Source organism: Arachis stenosperma, chromosome 9, assembly GCF_014773155.1.
Source record: "Arachis stenosperma cultivar V10309 chromosome 9, arast.V10309.gnm1.PFL2, whole genome shotgun sequence".
Classification (NCBI taxonomy): Eukaryota; Viridiplantae; Streptophyta; class Magnoliopsida; order Fabales; family Fabaceae; genus Arachis; species Arachis stenosperma.
Window position 1 is genome coordinate 4,726,970 of NC_080385.1, and position 25,545 is coordinate 4,752,514.

The window sequence follows — 25,545 nt, forward strand, 5'->3', positions numbered from 1 at the left end:
CAAAAAGCATAGACATATTCAAGTAGAAGCCTATATAGATGTAGATTGGGTTGAAAATGTCATAGATAGAAGGTCAACATTTGGGTATTGTATTTTTGTTGGCAAAAACCTAGTTGGTTGGAGGAGTAAAAAACAGAGTGTTGTGACATGAAATAATGCAGAAGCTGAGTTTAGAGCAGTGGCTCATGAAATATGTGAAACACTATGGGTAGAAAAAATCTTACAAGAACTTAAAGTTCCCATTTCTCCACCAATGAGGTTTTATTGTGACAACAAATCTGCAATTTCTATTTCTCATAATCCAGTGTTGTATGATAGAACTAAACATGTTAAAGTTGACAACCATTTTATCAGGAAAAAGATTGAGAGAGGACATATTTGCATCTCATATGTTCCAACTACGGAACAATTAGTAGATGTTTTCACTAAAGGATTACCCAAAAAGACCTTTGATAGCATAATAAGCAAGCTGTCAATGAAGGATATCTTCAAACCAATTTAAGGGGGAGTGTTGACTAGATCAAATTAAAATCAGATTCCTGATTCCTTTCATGAATCTTCTATGTAAATAGAATTAGTTATAAATCTTTTTCTTATCTGGTTTAGCTTAATTTGAGGAATTTTATGATTAGAAATCTTTCTTTTATTTTAGACTAGTCTTTTTTCCTTCTTTTCCATTTTCTAATTATTTCTATCTACATTTGATTTGATAGAATATTATATTCAAACACTTCAACTTATGTCTTACTATAAAACATTTCATAGAAACTATGATTTTGTTTTGCTCATCTGAGATGTTACTATTCCAAAGCATTGATAAGCAGTTACCATGCCAAATTCTTATTAGTAGTCATGGGCTTCTAGTACTAGTATTAATAAGGAATGAACTATGAACCTACCTAGCTATGGGAGTGATATCGGCACTAATCAAGTTCAGACTAACCTGCCCAACTAAATCTTTATTTTGAAGGTCACAACTATTATGTTTTCGAGCTAACTCTGCAGCCAAACACTCCTTTAGCTCTTTCACTATATCACTCATGTATGGCCTTTCCATCGAAATGGTAGACACAGAGGCCATTGCTATTTCAACCGCTCTCCATGCAGAGTTACTGTCAAAATCTCCTTGTAACCTTGAGTCAACAACTTTTGTTATATCTCCTTCAACAACCATGGAATTAACCCGTTGACTTATATGATGAAACATGTCTTCTCTTACTATTATCACTGCTTGATCTGTGATTATCCTTAAAAGAACTACTCCAAAACTATACACATCACTTTTCTCTGTCAATATATTTGATATCGTATACCTAACACGGGAATCCAATAATAATTTGGTTAGTTAATTTTTCATTCTCTCATAAAAATTTCTTTCAATAACCAATGTGATGGATAATTAATTATATAACTAGAATGCGACCCGCGTGATACACAAGACGGTAAATTAATGATAGTATATAATAAATATTAAAAATTGTTATGTTTTGTAGAAATAAATTAAATATGTATAAATTAAAGTTAAATTTAAAAAGTGTTTTATTTTAAATAATTTATAGTACAAAAGATTTGGATGTTGGAGTTGTACAAAGTGACATTTTTATTTGGTGGTTTGATTTTTGCATTTGTTTTAGTTGATGGACTTAGTCATCTTATGTGGCACTCGTCCTCCTTTTTTATTGGCTATTAGGTTCTTGCTTCACATGTTCTTTATGAATTGTTGAGTTTGATGCACTTTCTATTGTATTATTTGGTTCCATCTTTGTATGTATGTTCTTCTTTCGAAGATGTGTCTTGGATTTGTATGGCATTCTTTCTCCTTAATCTCTTGATAAGGTGGTGCTTCAATGTCATTATTTTTCTGAAATGTCATTAGATTTGAAGCAGTTGTGCGCAATAAGTTTTTTGCGTCGCCATCAAATAGTACAAAAGTTGTTGTAACACTTTGATCTAAAACCTTTAATTGAATTCTGAACCTAAAATAAGTATTGGGCTAGCAACTAATAATTTGATAGATGAGATTATGAAAAGTATACAGAGTTACCTTATTGTTGGATATTGTGGTGTTTGATTACATGTGCCACAAATGTAGTTGTTTCTTTTTTTTATATGCTTTCTTCTGATACTTTTTACATTTAACATAGTTCCATCTTAATTTGTCATCAATTTCGTTTATAGTTGCTAAAATTGTGAAGATCTTTTCTTATTCCAATATTCAATTTATGTTATCATTAGGTATATGGTATTTGAGTAAGTATGAATGTATGATGCATGTTGTGATTTTTTTTTTGTCATACCTGATCATCAGATTCTCATTGCAGTTCGGAAATAAATTTTTTTGTGCTAAATTTGATGTTATGTGAAGGAATAGTGATAAGAGACTTGTATATGTAGTTTAAATGGTATGAAATTTAAATACTTATAACGTAAAATTTATTATGATTAATAATATTATTATGACATTTGTAATATGGATGTTAATTACTTTAGTGAGTTATTTATAAAAATTAATAAATTAATTGTTGCGGTTATAAATTTATTGTATTGTTTATAACGGTAAGATATAATAGATATATGATTATAAATTCAATGTATTTGGAGGTTACAAATTTATTGGATTCTATTTTTTAGTTTTTTATTTGTATCTAATATGAAAATGTATGTTTAATATCATATATTTTTTGGTTTCATTTTGATACTCTTTTAATAAATTTGTTTTTTTTTAGTTTTCAAATATTCTTTTCAAAATTTATATTGGTAAAATAAAATAGAATTTGTTTTTAATAATAAGTAAAAACTACAATAATAGTTCTTTGTACCTAGTGTTACTTCTAAAAAGTAAAATGATTATTTTTTTTTTACCAAAAATACAGAGACTCGAACTCGCGACCAATATAGGAGACTATGTCATTTGAGGTATAACTCATTGACAAAAATTAAAATGATTATAATAAACATAATTATAATAATAAAATATAATTTTCATTTTTTAAACTTTTAATTTATAAATTAATTGTTGCAGTTATAAATTTATTGTATTGTTTATAACGGTAAAATATAATAAATATAGGAATATGAATTCAATATATTTGGAGGTTACAAATTTATTGGATTCTATTTTTTAATTTTTATTTGTATATTTTAATTTTTTGTTGATTTGAAAATAATAGTTGATTTGGCAAGAATTGAGTAGTTGATTCTAAAATTGTGCCAAGTAAGCAATACATGACATTAGTAGGAGAAAAAAAATGTTTCAAAAATAATGTGGTACATGCGTATGTATCTACTTTTATATATTAAGAATAAATTGAAACTAAACACATACTCAGGATCTAGGTACCCTAGAGTTCCGGCTACAATTGTCGACACATGCGTATCGCCGTCAGCCGCAAAACATTTGGACAATCCAAAATCAGCAACTTTGGCATGGAAGTTTTCATTTAATAGAATATTTGTGCATTTTACATCTCTGTGAATTATAGGTGGCTTACAACCATTATGCAGATATATTCCAATCCTGGATAAGCTTCCACCATGTATAGATAATTAATAGTTAAGACTCTAGAAATAAAATGGCTTGAAAATTGTGGTGCATTTTAAGTTCAGTTTGTTGTAATAATGTAGTTTATCTTGTTAACAATTTTATCTTTTGTTGGTTTTGTATTTTAATTAAGTATAAGCGATGAAGTCCTTTGCAAATTTATTATCACAAGATCTGTTATATTCAGTTATTATCAAATAGGTCTTCTTATGTCTTATGTCTTTCAAAGTAGATTATTGTGACAATTTATATATCTAATAATCGAGTTGAAAGAAGAAAAATTACACCAGAAAACGTAGTTGCATAATAAAATATGATATTTTGTTCCCGCTCCCCCCTTCCCAAATTGTAAGGCAGGCATTGAAGGCTAATTTGAACAAAGATATCAAATTAGGCACTATTATAATTACTAGGCAAAAATAAAAAGAATGTACTAAAGCATCGGAATGTGCCATGATTTGGTATCTAATCAATTCTCCTACTAAATCTTCATGCTTCCTTGGGTTTGATAGTTTTTTATAAATCATTAATAAAGTTCATGATTTAGTATGTAGTGTATTTTCATGCAAATTTGTGTAAGTAAATTGTTGTATTTAAGTAAATTTTATGAACACACATAATGTCCAATCATGTTACAATTCACATATAAAAAGAGAACACAAATAAATATATAACAACCTTTAGTTTAAGAAAATTGGATAATTTTGTTTCTCATTTAATTTTGGACAATTGGATAAATTTAACTTAGTTTCCAAAGTTCTAAGTGTTCAGTTGAAGGAGACTGTGTTTGCAGTTGTCAAGGGATACAGGGTTTGGCAATTTTTATTACTGTTAAAGCAATGGTTAATTAATGTGAAATGAATATTTAAAATTGCTTAACATTTAGGTTGAGAAAGCACCATCTAAAAGCTATTCAAATATTGTTGTTCTATATAAAATAAAAAATTTTGTTTCCTATCTCCTTTTTCACGTTGTAGTTGTACTTTCATTCTTTCGACTTCTCTAAAAATCTTATTAGATTAATAATAAAAGAGTAAAAATAGATATCTTCAAAAAATTAATTTTAGATTTCACATAGAAAAAAAAAAAAAACAAACCCAACAAATTTCTTTTTTTTTTTGTTGATTAGGTGAAGGTTCTTGTCATCTTAATAATCAAATAACATATTTTAAACTTATTTACTGACAATACTTTTACCATCATATCAGCATTATTATCATGAGTGTAAATTTTTTCAAATTTTAATAATTTAAAATTTAACACATCTCGTATTTAGTGATATTTAACATCAATATGTTTAAATCTTAGAAAGATAGAATTCTTAGCAAGATAAATAGCACTTTTAACTATCACAAAATAACACATAATGATCTTATTTGAAACTAAGCTTTCCAAAAAAATTTTCATCCACAACAAATCTTTACATGCTTTAGTTGTAATAAACTCTGCAAACTTGACCAAATAATTTGGAGTAGACTTTTGAGAATCAACATCTCTTGCCAAATCTAGATTAGAGAGGAAACGACACCAACCGCATGAGCAATGTCTAGGGCATACATTAAGTTTCTAACAGTTGAGTCATAAGGAATTTCATCCATTGCTTGTTTCTCCTTATCAATGATTGGATATTACTTGGTACTCAACTTAAAATGAGGAGTAAAAGAACTAGCAACACATTTGGTATCATTTATGTCAAACCTTTGAACATCTTCTTTATGTACTTCTCTTGTAACAAATAAAATTTCTTAAAATTTCTATAAACAAATAATTGTCGTGCCCAAAATTTGTTTGTTGGCATGATCCAAATCTTTCATAATAAATAACTTGCTCAACTGTTTCTTGAACTTATTAATCCTTAAAACATTCCCACTCACAATCAAAATATCATCCAATAAAGTAAAACATTGATAAAATCACTATAAAAAAACTTTTGTGCAATGACATAAAATTGTCTTATTATAACCATCCCCTATAATAGATTCAAACTTCTTATATCATTGTCTTAAAGCTTGCTTCAATCCATAAATACTCTTCTTAAGCTTGCATATGAGTCTTCCTTTTCTTTAACAATAAAATCCTCTAGTTGTTCCATATAAATTTTTATGTTCAAATTACGATGAAGAAAAATTGTCTTTACATCTGTTTACTCAATCTTCAGATCAAGAGAAGCTGCTAATCCAAACACAACACAAATAGATAACATCCTCACAACAGGAGTAAAAATCTTTTGAAAATCAATACATTTTCTCTTGCTAAATCCTCTAGCAACCAATCTAACTTTATATCGAAGTTTAGAAGTGTGTTCTTCATTCTTGATTCTAAATAGGAGTGAAAACAGGTCAGGTCAGGTCAAGGCTTCACTCTTAACAGGCCTAGCCTATCATGTAATTAATTGGCCTGAACCTGTCTTGCAGCCTGCTATAGGCTTTTCTTCAAGTATTAAGCTTGGCCTGTTATTCAGTCAGGCCATTACTTGAAGCCTGTTAAAAGGTCTAATAAATTTTTTTTGCAAAAATAAAAATATTATTTAAAAAAACTTTTTTTAATAAAAATATTTATATGTAATATATCATATTTAATATTTATAAAAAAATTTAGACTTTTAAAGTATTTATAATTAAATATAATAAATTTAAAATATCTCATAATTTTATTAATAATAAAAAATTATTTATATATTTAACTATGTGTTCGCAGGCCCAAGCAGGCCTGACAGGCCAATAAGGCTAAATAGTGAGTTTGGACCTGGCCTATTAACAGATTAAGACTTTTATATGAGCTTGAGCATGTGCCTATTTTATAACAGATCAGGTTAGGATAGACTAAATACAAGCCAGACTGCAGGCTCTTGGTAAGCCGCCTGACCTTTTTCTACCCCTAATTCTAAATACCTATTTATTCTTCAAAATTCTCACATCTTTAGGTAGCTTCACTAACTCAGAGGTATCATTTTCAGGTAAGAATTTCATTTTTTTCTTGCATAGTTTCAAGTAATTGAACTTTGCTCTCATTTTTAATAGTCTTTCCATAGCATTCAGATTCTCCCCCATTAGTCAACAAGACAAATTCATGCGGAGAATATTTTGACAAAATTTTTCTTTCTCTTGTAGACCTTCCAAGTTCATTAGCATGCATTTTTAAAACAGGTTGTTCATCATGACTATCATCACCAACTTCATCATATGTCGGAATTTCATCTTCACCTGCACATGTATCATACTCATTCTTCTGAGTTTCAATATTATCATCTTTTACCATAGGCACAGAGAAAATAATATCCAAAGTAAAAAAATAATCACTTGGATAAATTATTGGTTTTTCTACATTATCAAAATTCTTTAATGTTTGGTTTTTAACAAAAACATCTCTATTTCGAATCACGTTCTTGTTAATAGGATCATAAAATCTATAACCAAATGCATCCATGCTATAGCCAATAAAAATATACTGCTTAGTCTTTACATCAAGTTTGGATCTTTCATCTTTGAAAATATAAATAAAGACTTTGCATTTAAAGCTTAAGTAATTATAAAGTATATCTTTGTCTTACCATACTTTCTCTATCACTTCAAATTGCAAAGGAACGCATGTTATCTGATTCAAGACATGAACAATAGTGCTCAAAGTTTTACACCAAAAAAACTTTACCAATCTAGACTGTGATAATAAACACTTAATTTTTTTGACCAATTTTTTATTCATCCTTTTAGCCAGCAAGTCATTCAACTGGGGAGTATTCGAAGGAGTCTTCTGATGTATTATACCATTCTCTTTACAATAAATATCAAATGGATCTCAGTACTCACCACTATGTCAGTATGAATGTATTTCAACTTCTCAATTTTTCTTTTAACAAAAGTGTTAGAGAATCATTAGAGAATCATTATAATCATTTTAGATCAGTTAGTATCGTTTATATTTATATGGCATATCTGTATATTAATTATAGGATTCTATACTTTTATTACTTTGATTCTTCTGGCACCTATATATATCCCTTGTACATTATATTTTTTATCAGACTGAATAATACACTTTTCAGATTACTCTCTCAATCTCTTGTTTCTAACAAAAAGCATAAAATTGCTTGAACATATCAAAAACTTATCTTTGGTCTTCAAATATTATTGTCTTCATTAGACCACATACATCAAAATGCACTAACTTAAGTATCTCTGACTTTTTTAAAGGTGGATGTCTCTTGAAAGAAACCCTATTTTATTTTCCAACAAAACATTATTAGTTTTATTTTTTCAAAGTAACCTTGCAACTAAATGGAAGATCCTTCTTGGATAGCATATTCATGTTTTTCTCACTTATATGACATAATCTATTTTGCTATAAATCAGTTGTTCAACAAATTCAACATCTTTTACAAGTTTTACTTGGATTAAATAAATAGAATATTGTGTACTTCTAGCAACAACTATGAAATTTTTGGTCCAACTATCACGAGAGAATGAATTATCTAAGTTTTCATCAGACAACTTATCAACAGAAAGTAAGTTTAACCAAATATCTGAAACATACTTTACTTGCTTCAAAATCAATTTGAAATCACTGGAGGTTTTTAGGAAAATTTGTCTAACACCGATACATTTTGCAATATCTAGATGAGCCATTTTTACATCATTAAAATCTCTAGAAAAATGTAAATAAATTTCTCCTAAATATAACATGAATAGAAGTACTATTGTCAATCACCCAACTAGTGATATTATTAACAAGGTTAAAAGATTCAAACTTCATAACTAAAAAAAATCATCATGAATTACATTGTCCTTATCTTCATTGTAAGATCCATAGATATTACACCATCAGAAGCAAGATTCGACAATAAAATTCTAAGAATTTTTTACGAATCTGATAAGGAGTTAAGAAGTAATAATCCTTTAACTTCATCAAAATTAATACCCATGAAAGATAATTTGATTCATAATTTTCTAGAAGTTATTCAAGTGACATGTCATTGATGTCCTATCTATATAATTCATTGCCAATAACTATTTAATAAAAAATATTTTGTTATTCCCAATTTTTTGAGCATACAATTGTTCAAGTTTAATCCAAAGGGTCCGAATATATGTCCCCAATAATATGGTTCAACATATTATCGTCAATTTCTTGTCTAATATATTCACAAACTTGTCTATGCAACAAAATCCGCTCATCCTAGGATTTATCATTAGGCTTCTTAATACCAAAAATTAGTTGATAAAACTTCTTGATATAAAACAAATCTTTTTTCTTTGACTTCTATAAATCATAATTAAAAATTTAGAATCATTAAGAGTGATTATCCTACTAATATTAATATTAGTTTCTATTAGTCACATAATCCTAATCACAAGTCTAGAAAAAATACCAACAAACTCTGATGTCAATATAATATAATTCAGCAGCAAAAATAATATAAATATCTAAGACAAAAATAATATGAAAGTACTCACAATACAATATAGTAGTAGCTATGAGCAAGTAAATATATTAAGTAAAGCAACACCAAAAACATACCAAGATTTTGATGTGAAAACTAAAAATTTCTTAATATGAGAGATAAAAATTATGAGTTATTTAAACCAATGAATTAACTCTATTATAATCAAATATGAGATATAAAAGAATTTTAAATAAAGTACAAATCGTACATCAAAGTACCAAAATTTACAAATAAAAAGTAAAATAATAAAAAAAATTACCCAAAATTAAAACTGTTGTGTGAAGCTAATTTTTCTCTCCACAGACATCAAATCAACATTTCTATAGTCTAAAATAACGAATAAGATGAGACAAAATTATAGTCTAAATTTTAGACTGATCCCATAATAAATGGATGAGGCACTGCTATTGAAAGATTATTGTTTTGTATAAAATAAAAAAATTTGTTTTCTATTTCTCTTATTTTATGGTTGCATTCTCATTCTCTCAATCTCTGCAAAATTCTATTAGATTAATGATAAAAGAATACAAGAAGAAATTCTAAAATATTGGACTTAGACTTCATGTAGAAAAAAAAAAAAAAAACCCAACAAAATTAAAAATTATCAAACAAGGAAATGCTAATAATTATTTTAACATTATTCTTCTCATCATAATTTAAGAATTTAAATGGGCGATACCAAATAAAAGTTAATTGTAGTCACCAAAAAAAAATAAAAGTTAATTGCGGCCGTATGATTTGAGGATTTTTTTTTTTTTGGCTAAGTTTATGGTGTAGAAAAAAATTTTTACATTTATAAATTTGTGTTGTCTCAATAAATAATTGATAAGTACAGTGTCTCTGAAAGAGAATAAAATCTATCGTTTCGTAGGTGAAATCCAATCTTATAGAATCTTGTGAGAATTTTAATAGTTAAGATGATTAATTATATTTAAGATAATTGATTATTTCAACATGATAGTAGACTTTGTGTATTAATTTTTTTTCGTATTTGAATTATTTTACAAGAAAGAATATAAAATGAAGATTTGAGTTTATAAACTTATAATATATTATGTATAATATTCACTCATTTAATACGTAATATTCATTATTATTGCAGTAAAAAATAAAAGTACATTTTTTTTCTATTGATATTGTTAATTGTTAAGTGTATTTTTTTATTAAATAATATATTCTTTTACATTTTTTCTATCTTATTTAAAAATGCATAATAAAAAATTACACTTAATCATATTTATTTAAAAAAATAAAAAAATTTATTCCCCAATTATAATTATTATTCTTACTAGTGATCTTTCTATGATAATTAACTCCCAGCCATATATTTTTAATTTTTATAAAAATTACTTAGGTTGGGTTGATTTTATTAATTATTCTCTTAAAAAAGAGTAATTTTTATTATCTTAAATTTTACAAATTTAAACAAAAAAAGCTGAAAACTAATTTTGATTAGCTATAATTTATTTAACTTTATTGTAAAATAAATTTAAAGAATTAATTTCCCTTTGAATCAAATTATAAAATAAATAAATAATTAAATTAGTCTTTAAAAGATTATTTATTCTTTAAATTGGTTTCCGAAAGATTCTTTAATCAAATTCGTGTTTTAAAGATTTTAAATTAGTCATATTAATCGTTTTGTCATTTTGTCTGTTAATAGTATCAAAATTTGTTAATATAGCACATTAAATGACACCCCAACATATATCTAGAGTGTTAATTGATTATTAACATGATTAGATTATGAAATAAGATCAAATCAAAATCTAATTGAGGAGAAAATTTGAGGCATTAGAATCCCTTAATTTAGAGTTGATTTGATCTAATTTCATAAATTAATCATGTTAATAGTCAATTAAGACTCATAGGTATATGTTGGAGTGTCACTTAACATGTTATGTTAGCAAATTTTAACATCATTAGCAAACAAATTAAAATGACAAAAGGAGTAACATGACTAATTTAAAAACTTTAAAAAAATGAATTTGATTAAAAAAAATTTCGGAGACTAATTTAAAAAACGAACAATCTTTTAGAGACTAATTTGACTATTTACTCAAAAAAATAATTGTATTACTATTATTATTCAAAAACATATAAAATTATTCTTTTATAAAATACTTGTATATATATAAAAATGAAAATGTTATACTAAAATTTAACTGATAAATAAAAAATTGGACAAAAAACAGAAATAAGCCAAGGGAGCAAAAAAATTACCTGAATCAGCCAAACTGAAAATTACTTCACGAATCAGCCAAAGCACATTACTATGTAATTCGAACTAGCTTGGTTCGAACTCCATAAACATATAATTCGAACCTACTTGGTTCGAACTACATAGAGTATAATTCGAACTTGGTTGGTTCGAATTACACTTGTGTTCCACTCCCCTAGTAATTCGAACCGAGTTGGTTCGAATTACTCTCAAATTGCATCAAATAGTAATTCGAACCAGGATGGTTCGAATTACTAAGCATGGGATCCTAAGTAATGAAACTGTTTTGTTACCAGATTTTTAAACGAAATGTGTGTTGAATGCACACGACAATAAATAAATCTACAATTTAAATTAATACGTGATGCGGAAATTAAATAATATCAAAACGCAAAGTACAGATGTTTTCATAGTAAATGATAGACGATAAAGCAATAAGTAACACAGACATACATCAACTGATAAATATATAGACGAAGATAACATACAACATGGCACACAAATCATCTAAATAGGTGCGACCCCGTGAAGCAACGACGTGGTACTCGTGTCCTCTGACCTCTCCGGATAAGGGGATCCTCATTCTCGATCTCATCCTCCTCGTCCTGCGGGGCTGCCTGTGTAGGCGTCCTAGGCTGGACATGTAACGGTCGGGATGAAGACGGCCCAGCAACTGAATGTGACCCAGCAGTATGTGCCGAAGCTGGGGTACCACCCAAAGCCAAATAGTCAGGAGGATGCACGGAGGGAGGCTCATTAAGATCGACATCTAACGGTCCCTGTGTCCCCGTCGTCTGACTCTGGCCACGGGCAGCCTCATCCTCCTGCATGATGGCACTGATCTCATCGAAGAACTGTCCACCAAAATCTGCATCAAGACCAACACCGGCAAGGAAGTCTGAGCCCGGACTCACCCATGGCGTACTCTCCTGAAGTGTCTGGTCGTCACCAGGAACACCAACGAAGTAATCTTGGAGCAGCTCCTCCCCAAGTTCAGCCTCATCATGGACAGAAAAATCTCCGATAGCGTACCCCTCTCCACCCTGCCTGCCATGATGGGGACTAACAATCCCGACTGCAGCCCCTCCCCCGCTGGCCACGTCACCAAGATCACCATCGTCGTGCCCCGCAACAGGCGCCCTCCGTCTGCCTCCACGCCCTCGTCCTCGACCACGACCCCAACCTGCCTCATCTGCCTCCTGCATAGCCTGGTCTAGCCACTTCCACTCACGCTGGCTCCGTCGTGTCCCGACTCGACTCTCTATCGTTTAGCCTCGCTAGATGGTATAACCCCGCCATCTGCAAGTACGGCACATACCGCTCATCGAGTCGCATGCACTGTTGCCGCCGCATGCTTTTGATGCATCTCTGTGGCTGGGCATTACATGGACCGCATTAGTAGATCGACATAGAAAACCAATAACAAAAATAAGTAATAACAGAAACCACTTATCGAAACCAATAACACAATATACATATGAAACCAATATAACAAACCGCTTACAAAGGCACATAGTAAACCACTAAAAAAAATTACTAAACTGAACCGTCAACAAAACCACATGCTTAAACCGCTAACATAAACTGGAAGCTATTCCACTTACGAAAATCACATGCAAATCCACTATCATAAATCGCACATAAAACCACATGATAAACATCTTCCAATACCACCTAAAGTAATCCGCCAACATAAACCATCAACAAAACAACTATAAAAAAGTTACTAATATAAACCGCTAACTAAAACCACATACAAAACCTCTAAAAGAAACCACTTGCAATACCACTACGATAAACCACTAACATAAACCGCCACTAAAACCACATGCAAAACCACTAACTCAGATAAACTGATCGCAAAGAAGTGTTCTATCCACTAACATCATCGTTGATCACCCCGGCTATATGAGCGACTCCGTCCAACCGATATAGCCTTGCCGGATCGTCTCCCATCGGCAGAGTTTTCTGTTCGAGTCTTTGTCGGATGGAATCTGGGTCATTTTCTCTGGGATTTGGGTGGGGTATGGGAATGGAGAAGTTGTTCGAATGAGGGTGATTCGAACTCCTTATATAGCCGAAAACTTAGTAATTCGAACCAGCCTGATTCGAATTACTATTTGATGCAATTTGAGAGTAATTCGAACCAACTCGGTTCGAATTACTAAGGGAGTGGAACACAAGTGTAATTCGAACCAACCAAGTTCGAATTATACTCCATGTAGTTCGAACCAAGTAGGTTCGAATTATATGTTTATGGAGTTCGAACCAAGCTAATTCGAATTACATAGTAATGTGCTTTGGTTGATTCGTGAAGCAATTTTCAGTTTGATTGATTCAGGTAATTTTTTTGTTTCATTAGCTTATTTCTGTTTTTTGCTCTAAAAAATTAGTTTTTAAATTTTAAGATATTATTTTATTATTATAATTAATCATGATAAATATAATTATTTAAGCTAAACATTAAAACTCTCACATAAAAGAGAAAAAGTATTTATACTCTACTTTTAAAATTGTAGACTTTATTTTTTTTAAAGACACTTGTCAATTATTTGTTGGGACAGTACAAATTTATATGTATAAAAAATGGACTTGATCTTTTTTTTATTAATTTTACAAGAGGACTATGGTGTATTTTTTAATATTTAAAATATTTTATTTATCAAAGTATTTATTTAACAAAAAAAAATTGTTTAAATAGATTACGAATACGAGGCCAGTGTTTTAAATGAGTAAAACTTTTTTTTAATTAATGCTTTCGGGTGTAAAAGATCTTTCAATAATTAACTTTTAAAATTTTAAAACATACATTGATACAGTAATTTTCTACAGACGAAAATTTTTTTGTTTTCAAAGAAGGGGAAAAATATTTAAAATCATTTATATAAAGATCAATATACCTCTTTATGATTAAGGGTATTTAATAAGTATTAGAAATAACATTGCTCAAGTTTTATTTCGAAAACACACATTTCATGTACTCTTGATAAATTTTAGGTACGCAAAAGTCAAACAGCAGATTTTTTATTGTTTTTCTAATTGTGTTATAGATTGTGAGTATCTGTCTATTTATTAGGCCTGACCCATTTATTTATTGTAATTATCTACCCTTTTAACTTATCCAATAAGTAGTTCTGCACCACGTGAACAACTGCATAAGTTGTCCCCTAATTTTGGACACTTGAAAGCTGGGATAAGTACACACATCAAATTTGAAGGAAAACGACAGAAGCTGACTTAGACTTTTCTTTTTTACCCTTCTTGGTCAACACTGTAAGAGTATCTCATCATAATTTGGGAAAGTTTTCAAGTGTATCGTCGTATCGGTATTTCAGTAATTTTTAATCGTTAATCTTAATTATATATATTATATATATTTTTTATAATTAAGATCAACGATTAAAAATTATTAAAATACCAGTATGATGGTACACTTAAAAATTTTTTCATAATTTGTATATTATAGTAGAGTAAATAGCTAGTACCAATAATAACACCAGTATAATAAACAAATTAATAAAATGGTTAAATAAATTGCTACTTACAAAAATGTAACTTGGGCAATATAACTATATAAGGCTATTAAGTAGCGGCTCTCAGCCACTCGTAATAATCCTTGTCACCCCAAACAAATTACTAAACGGCAATGATGATAACAAATTCTCTGCATTATCTTTTTGTACTGCTTGGAGCTCTTTCTTTCCTAGCACCGGTCCTAGGCCAGGATCCATCATCAGGTTCGGTAATTTATTACAGGGTAAAATATATGATGAGTTTTATCGTACTTTTTATTATAGTGTCTGAATTGCTTAATTTATTTTTAAAGGTAAAAAATAAAATATTTAAAATAAAAAAAAATATTTAAAATTTATATTTATTTATCTTTTTTAGTAAATTAGACACAATTTCAAAGACATCATAGCATTCACCAATATATATATATATATATATATATATATATATATATATATATATATATATATATATATATATAAAGTTTGACACAAATTTTAAAACCATTTTAAATTTTATTTTATTTTAATTTTATTTTAAAATTTATTTATTTGTACTAAATATATTTTTAATGATTAATTTTTAAAAAAAAATTAGAACCAATTCAATAATTACTACATAAAAATCATTTTTAATACAAATAAATTAAATATAATTATCATGTGTTATTATTAGATTGGTCTTAAATTTTTTTAAAATTTAACTGTTAAGGATATAATTAATGTAAATAAAAAATTTTTAAAAACAAAATTAAAATAGAATAAAATTTAGAGATGTTTTAAAAAAATTTTATCAAATTTTTTTAAAAAATATGCTTTAATTTTTATTAAATTTTGAAGGATTTATTTACCTTGTGCATTTAGAGCACATATTATTACAACTGTTTTGCTATGGTGTCTCGTAAGGACATAAATTAAGCATTTTATAAAAGGAAATATTTTAATGCTATTTATTGCTTTTATGCATTATGCATTGAAAATGTAAAAAAAATATTTTGTAATAGATAGCATTAAAACATTTTTTGTGGTATGTTTAATCTATATCCTTTGGTACGATAGCAAAATCTAAATTATAAAATTAAAAAAATTTATTGAAAATATAAAAAATTAAAATTTTAATATATTTATTTTATATTTATTAAATGAAAATATTTAAAAGTTTTTATTAACAATAAATTTATAATGTATCCTTAAAATACATGTTAGCTAAATTCAATTTTAAATAATCATTTTAAGTTTTGTAATTTTTTAATCTAATAAAGTCTCATTAATGGTTTTTATCAGGATTTATTAGTATAGATTGTGGACTGCTTGAAAATATCAGCTACATCGACAAAAATACAGGAATCAATTACATTTCAGATGTTAAGTTTATTGATTCCGGTGTGAGTAAAAGCGTATCGCTTCAAGATAAAAATACTCATCAACCACAATTTAATTATCTAAGGAGCTTCCCTAATGGTGTCAGAAACTGTTACAAAATAAATGTAACAAGTGGTGCTGATTATTTAATTAGAGCTAGTTTCTTGTATGGAAACTATGATGGTCTTAATAAGTTCCCACAATTTGAACTTCATCTTGGACCAAATGTGTGGAAAACAGTAAAATTCACAAATTCATCAATCAGCATAAACTATGAGATAATCCACTCTCCACCGCAGAACCATATACATCTCTGTCTCGCTAACACGGACAATGGAACACCGTTTATTTCGGTAATAGAATTGAGGCCTTTGCCGAATGATACTTATAGCATTAGCATAAAGTCAGTTGGATCATTGGCACGTTTGGTGAGACTAGATCTCGGCTCCATCACCAACCTTTGTATCAGGTTAGTCCATTCAATCAAATCATTATCTACTGTTTTAATTTTTATTTGAGTGACACGCTGTTGTTCTCCAATTGCGAGAAAAAAGAAAGAAATTAAAAAGTTTAAGGGAAAGAGAAAGAAGGGAGGTTTAAAATTTTAACAGGTCACCGAAATTTTAACTTTTTAAGTCAATTTTTTTTCAAACACCAAAGATTGACTTAAAATAGGTAGAAATTTAAGTACAACCAATTTATAAAATTGATGGTTAAAAATAATTAAATAATTTAATTAATTTAATTAAATTTTTATTTAACATTCTTAGTTTTCAATTTTACGTGAAATTGATTACACGAGTTTCCACCTTAAAACATTCTATCATTTTTCAATTATATTTGAACTTTTATTAATTTAAGAAGATGATTTTGCGAAACAAATTAGTTATGACTTTCAATTTACGTGTGGCAAATGGGCATGAATACCTTGTGTCGCCCAAGCTCGGTACCAAATGAAGTGGGCAGGCCAACGTCATCTAAATAAATAGGTTAGAAAATGCAAAAAATTATATATATATATATTTTTTTTTTGGTGTAACTGGCTAATTTGTCAAAACACTATTTTTTAAATTTAATTAAGATATTAAAATCTTAATGACTCATTATCTAGTTTTTAATTTTAAATAAATAAAAGTAAAATATTTCAATAAGAGAACAATAATTAAAATAAAATAAATTTGTAAATTTATCAAAACCATTGGAAAAAAAATCACAAAGACTTGGGTCCAGAGAAAATATGGGGAATAGCATGTGAGTAGATCCTTTTAATTTTTTCTTTTTTAATTGTTTGATAAGGTGTGATATCTTATTATCTAATATTTCTTTACATATTTTTCTATTTCACTTAAAAAATATAAAATAAGAGATAATATTTACCAAATAATTAAAAAAGGTTTGAGAAGATTAATGTGGAATCAACGAGCGAGCCGAGGGTTGAAATTTTAATTTTTATATTTAAAAAAGTAATACTAGGAAGATAATTTAAGAATTTTGTATAATTTATTAATATTTAGATAACTTTATTTATCAGAATTCATTTTATGAATACAATTTTAATTTTATTTTTTTATAAATAAATTTATTGGTATTCTGAATGTTAATGTTTATGGATAAAAATGATATTTTTTTTTTAAAAAAAAATATTACTCAAAACTCATTGTGTTAAAAAATATCAAAGGAGATAATAAATTAGTTTATGTAAAATAAAAAATCATTCCTTTTTAAAAATATATATATTTCAAATATAAATATATTATTTTTTATATCTAATTAATTACGATTAAATTTTTAAACTCCTAATTTTGTTGATTGGATTTTTAAATCATGATGATAATAAACAGGTACAAAGATGATTTATACGACCGCTTATGGGAGCCTTATTCGGACAGCGAGTGGACACAATTAAGCACTTCATTGAACACTGATGAACTAAATAATTCAGTGGCATCAACGCCACCGGTAATTGTCATGAGCACTGCTGCTACACCAATAAATTCTAATGCCTCTTTGGATTTCACGTGGGATGCAGATACTGTAACCGACAGTTTTCATATTTGCATGCATTTTAATGAGATACAAAAACTGAAAGCAAATGAAGCTAGATTATTCAATATCACCTTGAATGGCAAGCTCTTTTATGGTCCTTTTGCTCCTATATACCGTAAAACAGATACTCTATGCACTACTTCACCTTTTGATGGATTCACGACATATCAGTTATCAATTTTGAGGACAGAGTTCTCTACACTTCCACCCATCATCAATGGTATTGAGATTTATTCAGTTAGAAATTTGTCACACTTAGAAACTGAAAAAGATGATGGTATGTATGCAATTAATAATACTTATCTCATTATATATGTACAAATTAATGCAAGGCTTGGAAGTCTATAATTAACTATAAAGTAATATCTAAATGCATGGCATGGCAGCTGATGCTATCACAAACATCAAGGTAGCCTATAGGGTGACTAGAAATTGGCTTGGAGATCCATGTGGCCCCGAAGCATTCAAGTGGGATGGCCTAGATTGTAATTCAATTGATGGTGATGGCACCCCAAGAATAACATCCTTGTAAGTAGTCCTATAAAATTAATTAACCATACTCCTAAAGAATGGCTAATAATGAAGTCCGATTATTAATTAATTAACTGTCAATTCATGACATGTATGTCTAAATGCAGGAACTTGTCTACAAGTGGATTGACAGGGCACATAATTCCTGATATCTTAAAGCTTACTATGCTGAAGACATTGTGAGTATCTAACTTATATTCAGAAAAAAATAGTTGTATTCCAAAAATTTGAATTTAAGACATTTTTACTTAAAAGATAAAGTATTTAATTATCATCTCTATTACACGTATTTAATTAATAAAAAGTTGGATTAGTGCCTTTATTCCACTAGTAAATATTTAATGCGAACAAATCAGTTCAATTATTTGTTATTTTTCTAACTTTGGATTGTGATCATGCAACTGGATTATTTGAATGAATTGCGCTTTCTCTCTCTCAGGGATTTATCAAACAATAACTTAACTGGAGGTGTTCCTTATTTTCTGGCACAACTGCAATCACTACAAAAATTGTAAGTCGATCCCGTTGTGGTTGGTTAATTAATACTAAATAATAATAGACAAGGGCATCTTATCCGTCTTTGTTTTGGCAGAAACCTGGAGAACAACAACTTGTCAGGTTCAATTCCAAATGAACTCCTTCAAAAACAAAGAGATGGTATATTATCATTAAGGTATGCTTGATATATATACTTAAATCCATGAATTAATAACAGGCAATTATTATGATATTTTTTATATATTATTACATAATAAGTTTAAGTATGTATATGTATTTAACAACTAAATTTTTACATAGTCCCTCATTTTAGATTTATACTAATTTGACCTAGCAATTCGCCTGCTGACTCATACCAAAAATAAATTAAAAGACTTATTTGCAGTCTGAAATTCAATCAAAGGTCAAATTAGTAAAATTAAAAATACATACAATACATACCTAGATTTATTATGTAATAGTCTAATTTAAAAGACCATTTTAAAAATGTAGTCTATTTAACACATAAAATAACAATGTATATTATTTTATTTGAATATAAAATATAATTGAATTAAATTCTAGATAATTAATATATATCACATTGTTTTCATTTTTGTACAACTATAAAACTTAAGAAATATTTGCATAATCCTAAAATATATTTGATTATTATTTCAAAAATTTATTTTTTGTCTAAACTTTTATTATGTGTTAATAGATTGCTTAAATATATTATTATTTCTTGTATTAAAAGTGTAAAACAAATTTATTACGCAATAATACGTAAAAGAAAGTAATTTATGCTCTAATTTTAGATACGAAAATGTTGGATAAATAAATTATTTTGTAAACAAGTCAAACCAACTACTTCAAAATGTATATTTTATTATTTGTCTTACTCACACATATATTTTGAAAGATTAGTATGTGTTCATAATGCGTAAAGGAAAAAAAATAATTCTAAAAATATATTTTGTACTTAAATTTTATTCTAAAAACAATATATATATCGGATCTAAATATTTGGACACGTTAGTAAAAATCACTTTCTCTTTCGATGCTACGAAAGCGCTATGCATATCCACACTAAGATCAACCATTATTGTCAACTCCTTGATCAATGGACATCTGATCTAAATTGAGAAACTTTTTGTAACTCTTTGCACACCATAAAATTCTTTTCCAATAATTAGGCTTACATACGTTTATGTGTATAGAGGTAAAGAAATAAAATACTTGTATGTTATTCATGTGTTTCTTCTACTCTTAGCATACATATATATAGATTTATAATTATTTATTTGAATTAATATATTATTTATTTGATCGAATCCAAATAATAATTAAATAATTTTACAGCAAAAGTTAGAACATCCGTTAATGTATGTGTGACCTCATAGGTTTAATACTAAGCGGGTAGTAAATTAGTCATACTCAATTTACTAATTAAGGTTAGCATCTAGCAACACTCCTCAACGATTCGAAACTATGAAATAATATATTTTTACTAAGAACCCACAAAGAATAAAGTATAATTCCTTTCATCTTTCCAACTCTTGGTTAACCTTTAGAATAATTTGGTTTAATTGTCAAACTCTAACTTGTTACCATTATTATAATAAACTGTGAATGATATAAGAAACTCATTTCTTTATTCATTTAATCTCTTTGGCCAAGATTTTATTCATCTGAGTCATTATAATTATAGAGCTCAAACTCTTTACCGAGAGTTGACAAATTTCTTATTAATTAATCATTAATTTTACAAGTATTTAAATGATACTCAATATCTATTCAACTAGCACCCAAGGGTATTAAGTGTTCGAAATTAAAGTATAATAAATACATTATTAATTACTATGAGTCTATGATAGTCGCAGGTAAAAAAAAACTCTATTACTATGCTCATCTTGAGAATATTCTATTAACAAATATACAGTAATTATAACTATTAAAATTTTTTAAAGTGAGTCAGTTTAATAGTTATATCTCTATATATATACTATATATATAATTTAATAAATAAGATCTATTAATCTTCGTCTAATAAAAACTATTATATATATATATATATAATAAATCTCTGAATTTAATGACAGATAGACTTTTTTATAATAATCTTTTAATATAATAATAATAAATTATTTAATACATAATTGATTAAATTATAGTCATATTATTAAATTTATTCCCAACACAATCAACTTTTAGCCTCTTTTCCTCTTTCCACCTTTTTTTTATATCTTTTTTTTTTTCTATCTTCTTCTACTTCTCATATTTCTTTTATGTTTTATCCTTCTCTATTTATTTGTTTGTTTTATCTTTTGGTGAATTAAAAAAATTACGAAGAGGAAGAAGAAATAGAAATGCATGAAAAAAAAACACAAAAATTCTTTATACAAAAATTTTATGATGATAAATACAATAATTTTTTAGAGATAAATACAATTTTTTGAAGACAAAATTACGAAGAAAAAATAAAAATTTATTGGAAATTTTTTTTTTACCACAATAAATATGTAAAATTTTAAGGTAAATACAACTCTTTGAATAGAAATAAATTAAAGGATAACGGTAAACGACAAAATTTTACGATAATAAATATAAATTTTTTTTAATGTAAACACAGAACTTTTTGAAGAGAAACAATGAAAAATATAAAAATTTATTGACGAAAAAATATAAAAGCTTTTAAGAACATATAGGAATAAAAAAGAATTGTTAGGAAAAACACAGAAAAATTTACAATGATAAAACACCAAAAATTTTTTAGGGTAAAACATAATTTTTTAAAGAGAAATAAAAGAAAAAGCAAATACGATTTTGCATTATGTAACTAATATTGATGTGTTATATAATTAAAATTTTCATATTTTTCTTCTTTGTTATTTAGTTAAGAAATCTGTAGAATTCAAAATAATTTATATTTTTTAACAAAAATTTCTGTATTTTTAATTTCTTAAATTCATTTTCTTCCTCCTCTTTTTCTTGTATCATTCTCTTAAAAAAAAAATAAGTAGAGAAAGAAAAAAGATACAAACAAAGAAGAAAAAATAGTAGGTAATTCACGTATATTATGTTAGTGATTTTCTGTGAATTTGATAAAAAAATTTGGTTAAAAAATAAGAGTAACCAACCAATTCCTTTAATTGTATGTACTTAACATTCAACCGTAATTTCTTAAAGATTTCACTAACTTTACTTTGTTGTCTTCTGCATGCTTATTCTAGTGTGGGACAAAATCCAAATCTATGCGCATCAACTTCATGCAACCCGCAAACAAATGATAAGAGAAAGAAAAAGAGTAATGCAGTTATTATAGTGGTAGCATTAATGGCAGGGATGTTGCTGCTTCTAGTGATTGCAGCAGTTATAATCTTTCGCCAAAGAAAGCCGAATGGTAATCTTTCGCCTCAAAGAGCAATACGGTTACTGTTGCTAACTGTCATTTACGATCTTTTTTATAGAAACTTACGTGAGACAATTTCTGACTTCGCTAACTCCACATAATATGTGATTGTGAATAACTGAAAATTATCATAAAAACCAGATGCTGCTAAGAACATTATTCTTGGGAAGCCCGGTAACTCAATTAATGGTTCTCAACTGGGATCAAAGCAACGTCAATATTCATTTAACGAAGTTGTTAAGATGACCAGCAGCTTTGATAGGGTTCTTGGTAGAGGTGGATTCGGAACAGTTTACTATGGCTCTATTGAGGATACTCAAGTGGCTGTCAAAATGCTTTCCCTATCATCTGTGCAAGGATATCAACAATTTGTTGCAGAGGCAAGTGTTTAAAATATGAATTAAAAAATAAAAACAAAAATGTTATATGTACACTAAAATTAATTATTAATATATTTATATATAAATATATATATAGTTTAATTTATTTTTAATATGTATTTTATACTTAAAGTAGTTAATTTTGATAACTAATTTTAGTATAATGATTTAACATAATTGTAAAAAAAATATAATAAGTGAAAGAAATTTCTATTATTGCTATGTTTGACAAAAATAGAAAGTGATTTTTGAATGGCAGGTTAATCTCCTAATGAGAGTACATCACCGAAATCTGACCTCTCTTATTGGTTATTGCAATGAAGAAACTAATATAGGACTCATCTATGAATACATGAAAAATGGAAACTTGGATGAACATCTTTCAGGTGTGATCACAATTATTTCTATTTTATTTGTATTATTATTATAAAAGTCTCTATAATTTTATTAAAATTAAAAATAAATTTTTATATTTTAAAATTTATAATTAATTTTATATTTTTAAAAGTTTTAATTAGGTTTTTTACCATAGTATATAGGATAAAGTATTTTTGTCATTATTTTATTTTTGACATTTGAAATGTCCTATTTTTGTTTTAAACTTTTTTATTTCGTCTTATATTAATTCTCTAGTCAAAATTAATTTTTTTTAAGAAAATATTCTTTTTTTCGTTATGATTTTTCTTTATGTAGTGACAAAAATTGCAATTATAGTAATTATAGTAGTAGTTCTGGTGATTTGAAAGTAAAAATAGCAGAAAAATAAGAAAAATAAAAGAATAATAATAAAAAATATATTTGTTTTAAAAAAATTAATTTTAACTTAAAAATAAAATTAAAATAAAACGAAATAAAATATTTATAATAAAAATAATACGTTTTAAAAACGAAATTAAAATTTAAATAAAATATTATGAATTAAAATAATATCTTTTTATAGAATATAACTAAGAATATTATTTTTTTTTATTCATATTATTCAACAAATACATGTCACAAACTTTTAACATGTGAAATCTGTTACTCTCTTTTTTTTATTATTATTTTACAGGAGAAAACAATAGGAAAAAGTCCTTGAATTGGAAAGATAGACTTCAAATAGCATTGGATGCAGCCCAAGGTCAGTAAGAAACATAATTAATGAATATGCAAATTTCGTCCCTATATATTTGTTCTTAACTTAGCTATCTATGCATGATTGAAAATTAAATTCAGGATTGGAATATTTGCATAATGGCTGTAAGCCACCTATAATCCACAGAGATATAAAATGCACAAATATTCTATTAGATGAAAACTTCCATGCCAAACTTGCTGATTTTGGATTATCCAAATGCTTTGCGGCTGATGGCGACACACATGTGTGGACAATTGCGGCCGGAACTCCAGGCTATTTAGATCCTGAGTATGTATTAATTTCAATGATATCATTAATTATCGATCACTTTGATTATTGAAAGAAATTTTGATGAGAGAATGAAAAATTAACTAACCAAATTATTATTCGATTCGCCGTGCTAGGTATACGATATCAAATATATTGACAGAGAAAAGTGATGTGTATAGTTTTGGAGTAGTTCTTTTAAGGATAATCACAGGTCAACCGGTGATAATAAGAATGGAAGACACGACTCATCATATAAGCCAGCGAGTTAACTCTATGGTTGCTGAAGGGGATATAACAAAAATTGTTGACTCAAGGTTACAAGGAGATTTTGACAATAACTCTGCATGGAGAGCAGTTGAAATAGCAATGGCCTCTGTGTCTTCTATTTCGGTAGAAAGGCCATACATGAGTGATATAGTGAAAGAACTAAAGGAGTGTTTGGCTGTAGAGTTAACTCAAAAACATAATAGTTGTGACTTTCAAAATGAAGATTTAATTGGGCAGGTTAGTTTGAACTTGATTAGTACTGATATCAACCCCATAGTTAGGTAGGTTCATAATTCATTCCCAATTAATAGAAATAAAATAGCTTGGGAATTTATGTTGCATTTTAAGTTCAGTTTGTTGTAATAACGTGTTTTATATATATTCAAGCTAGCTAGCTAGCAAGTTAGCTATTTTGTCTTTTAATTTGTTGTTTTGTATTTTCTTATATATAACAGATCTGTTATATCCAGTTATCATCAAATAATTAAGTTTTATGTCTTGTATCTTTTAGCGAGATTATCATAATCATTTATCTAATAATTGTACTGAAAGAAGAAAAATTATATAGGATTATGCTAAGTGTACACTAAAATCAGTCACCAAAGTCAGCTACCAATATAAAATATATGCTAGAATACAACTACACATTGAAAATAAATTAAACTATACATGTATTTATACACAAATACATTAGTGACTGATTTTAATAGCTGATTTTAGTGTACAAATAACATTTCCCAATTATATATACTAGCTAGTACTTCTAGTATGTAGCATGACTAAATTAAATATTAGTGTTCATTGTTGGCATCGCTGCAGCCAAGAATTGGCATGTATAGCAGTTTGATATATCAACACAGCTTTTTCTCTTGATGGAGATTTAGAAGAGAAGGTATATACCATAATGCTTTCTTGAGGTTTCTAAACCTGGTTTAGTGTGTAAATTGAAAAAATCCTATGATCGTTTTG

The 25,545-nt window shown here is 27.6% G+C and overlaps 1 protein-coding gene across 1 annotated transcript; it reads left to right on the plus strand.

The window, feature by feature from the left end:
• Nucleotides 1-14,848: 14,848 nt before the first annotated feature.
• On the plus strand, nucleotides 14,849-24,861 carry LOC130948898 (LRR receptor-like serine/threonine-protein kinase IOS1). Its single transcript, XM_057877764.1, has 13 exons — nucleotides 14,849-14,939; nucleotides 15,999-16,545; nucleotides 17,918-18,399; nucleotides 18,509-18,650; nucleotides 18,761-18,832; nucleotides 19,093-19,164; nucleotides 19,246-19,326; nucleotides 22,364-22,577; nucleotides 22,713-22,922; nucleotides 23,182-23,308; nucleotides 23,974-24,042; nucleotides 24,138-24,327; nucleotides 24,444-24,861. Exons 1-13 carry the CDS (start codon nucleotides 14,849-14,851, stop codon nucleotides 24,859-24,861), a joined length of 2,715 nt encoding a protein of 904 aa, XP_057733747.1.
• The last annotated feature ends 684 nt before the right edge of the window (nucleotides 24,862-25,545 follow it).

What these genes read in the sequence shown, in the direction of transcription:
- LOC130948898 (XM_057877764.1), top strand. Translation starts at nt 14,849, where the DNA reads ATGATGATAACAAATTCTCTGCATTATCTTTTTGTACTGCTTGGAGCT. An exon ending in CTTACTATGCTGAAGACATT is followed by an intron (nt 18,833 to 19,092) that starts GTGAGTATCTAA and finishes TCTCTCTCTCAG; the next exon opens with GGATTTATCAAACAATAACT. An exon ending in TACGGTTACTGTTGCTAACT is followed by an intron (nt 22,578 to 22,712) that starts GTCATTTACGAT and finishes ATTCTTGGGAAG; the next exon opens with CCCGGTAACTCAATTAATGG.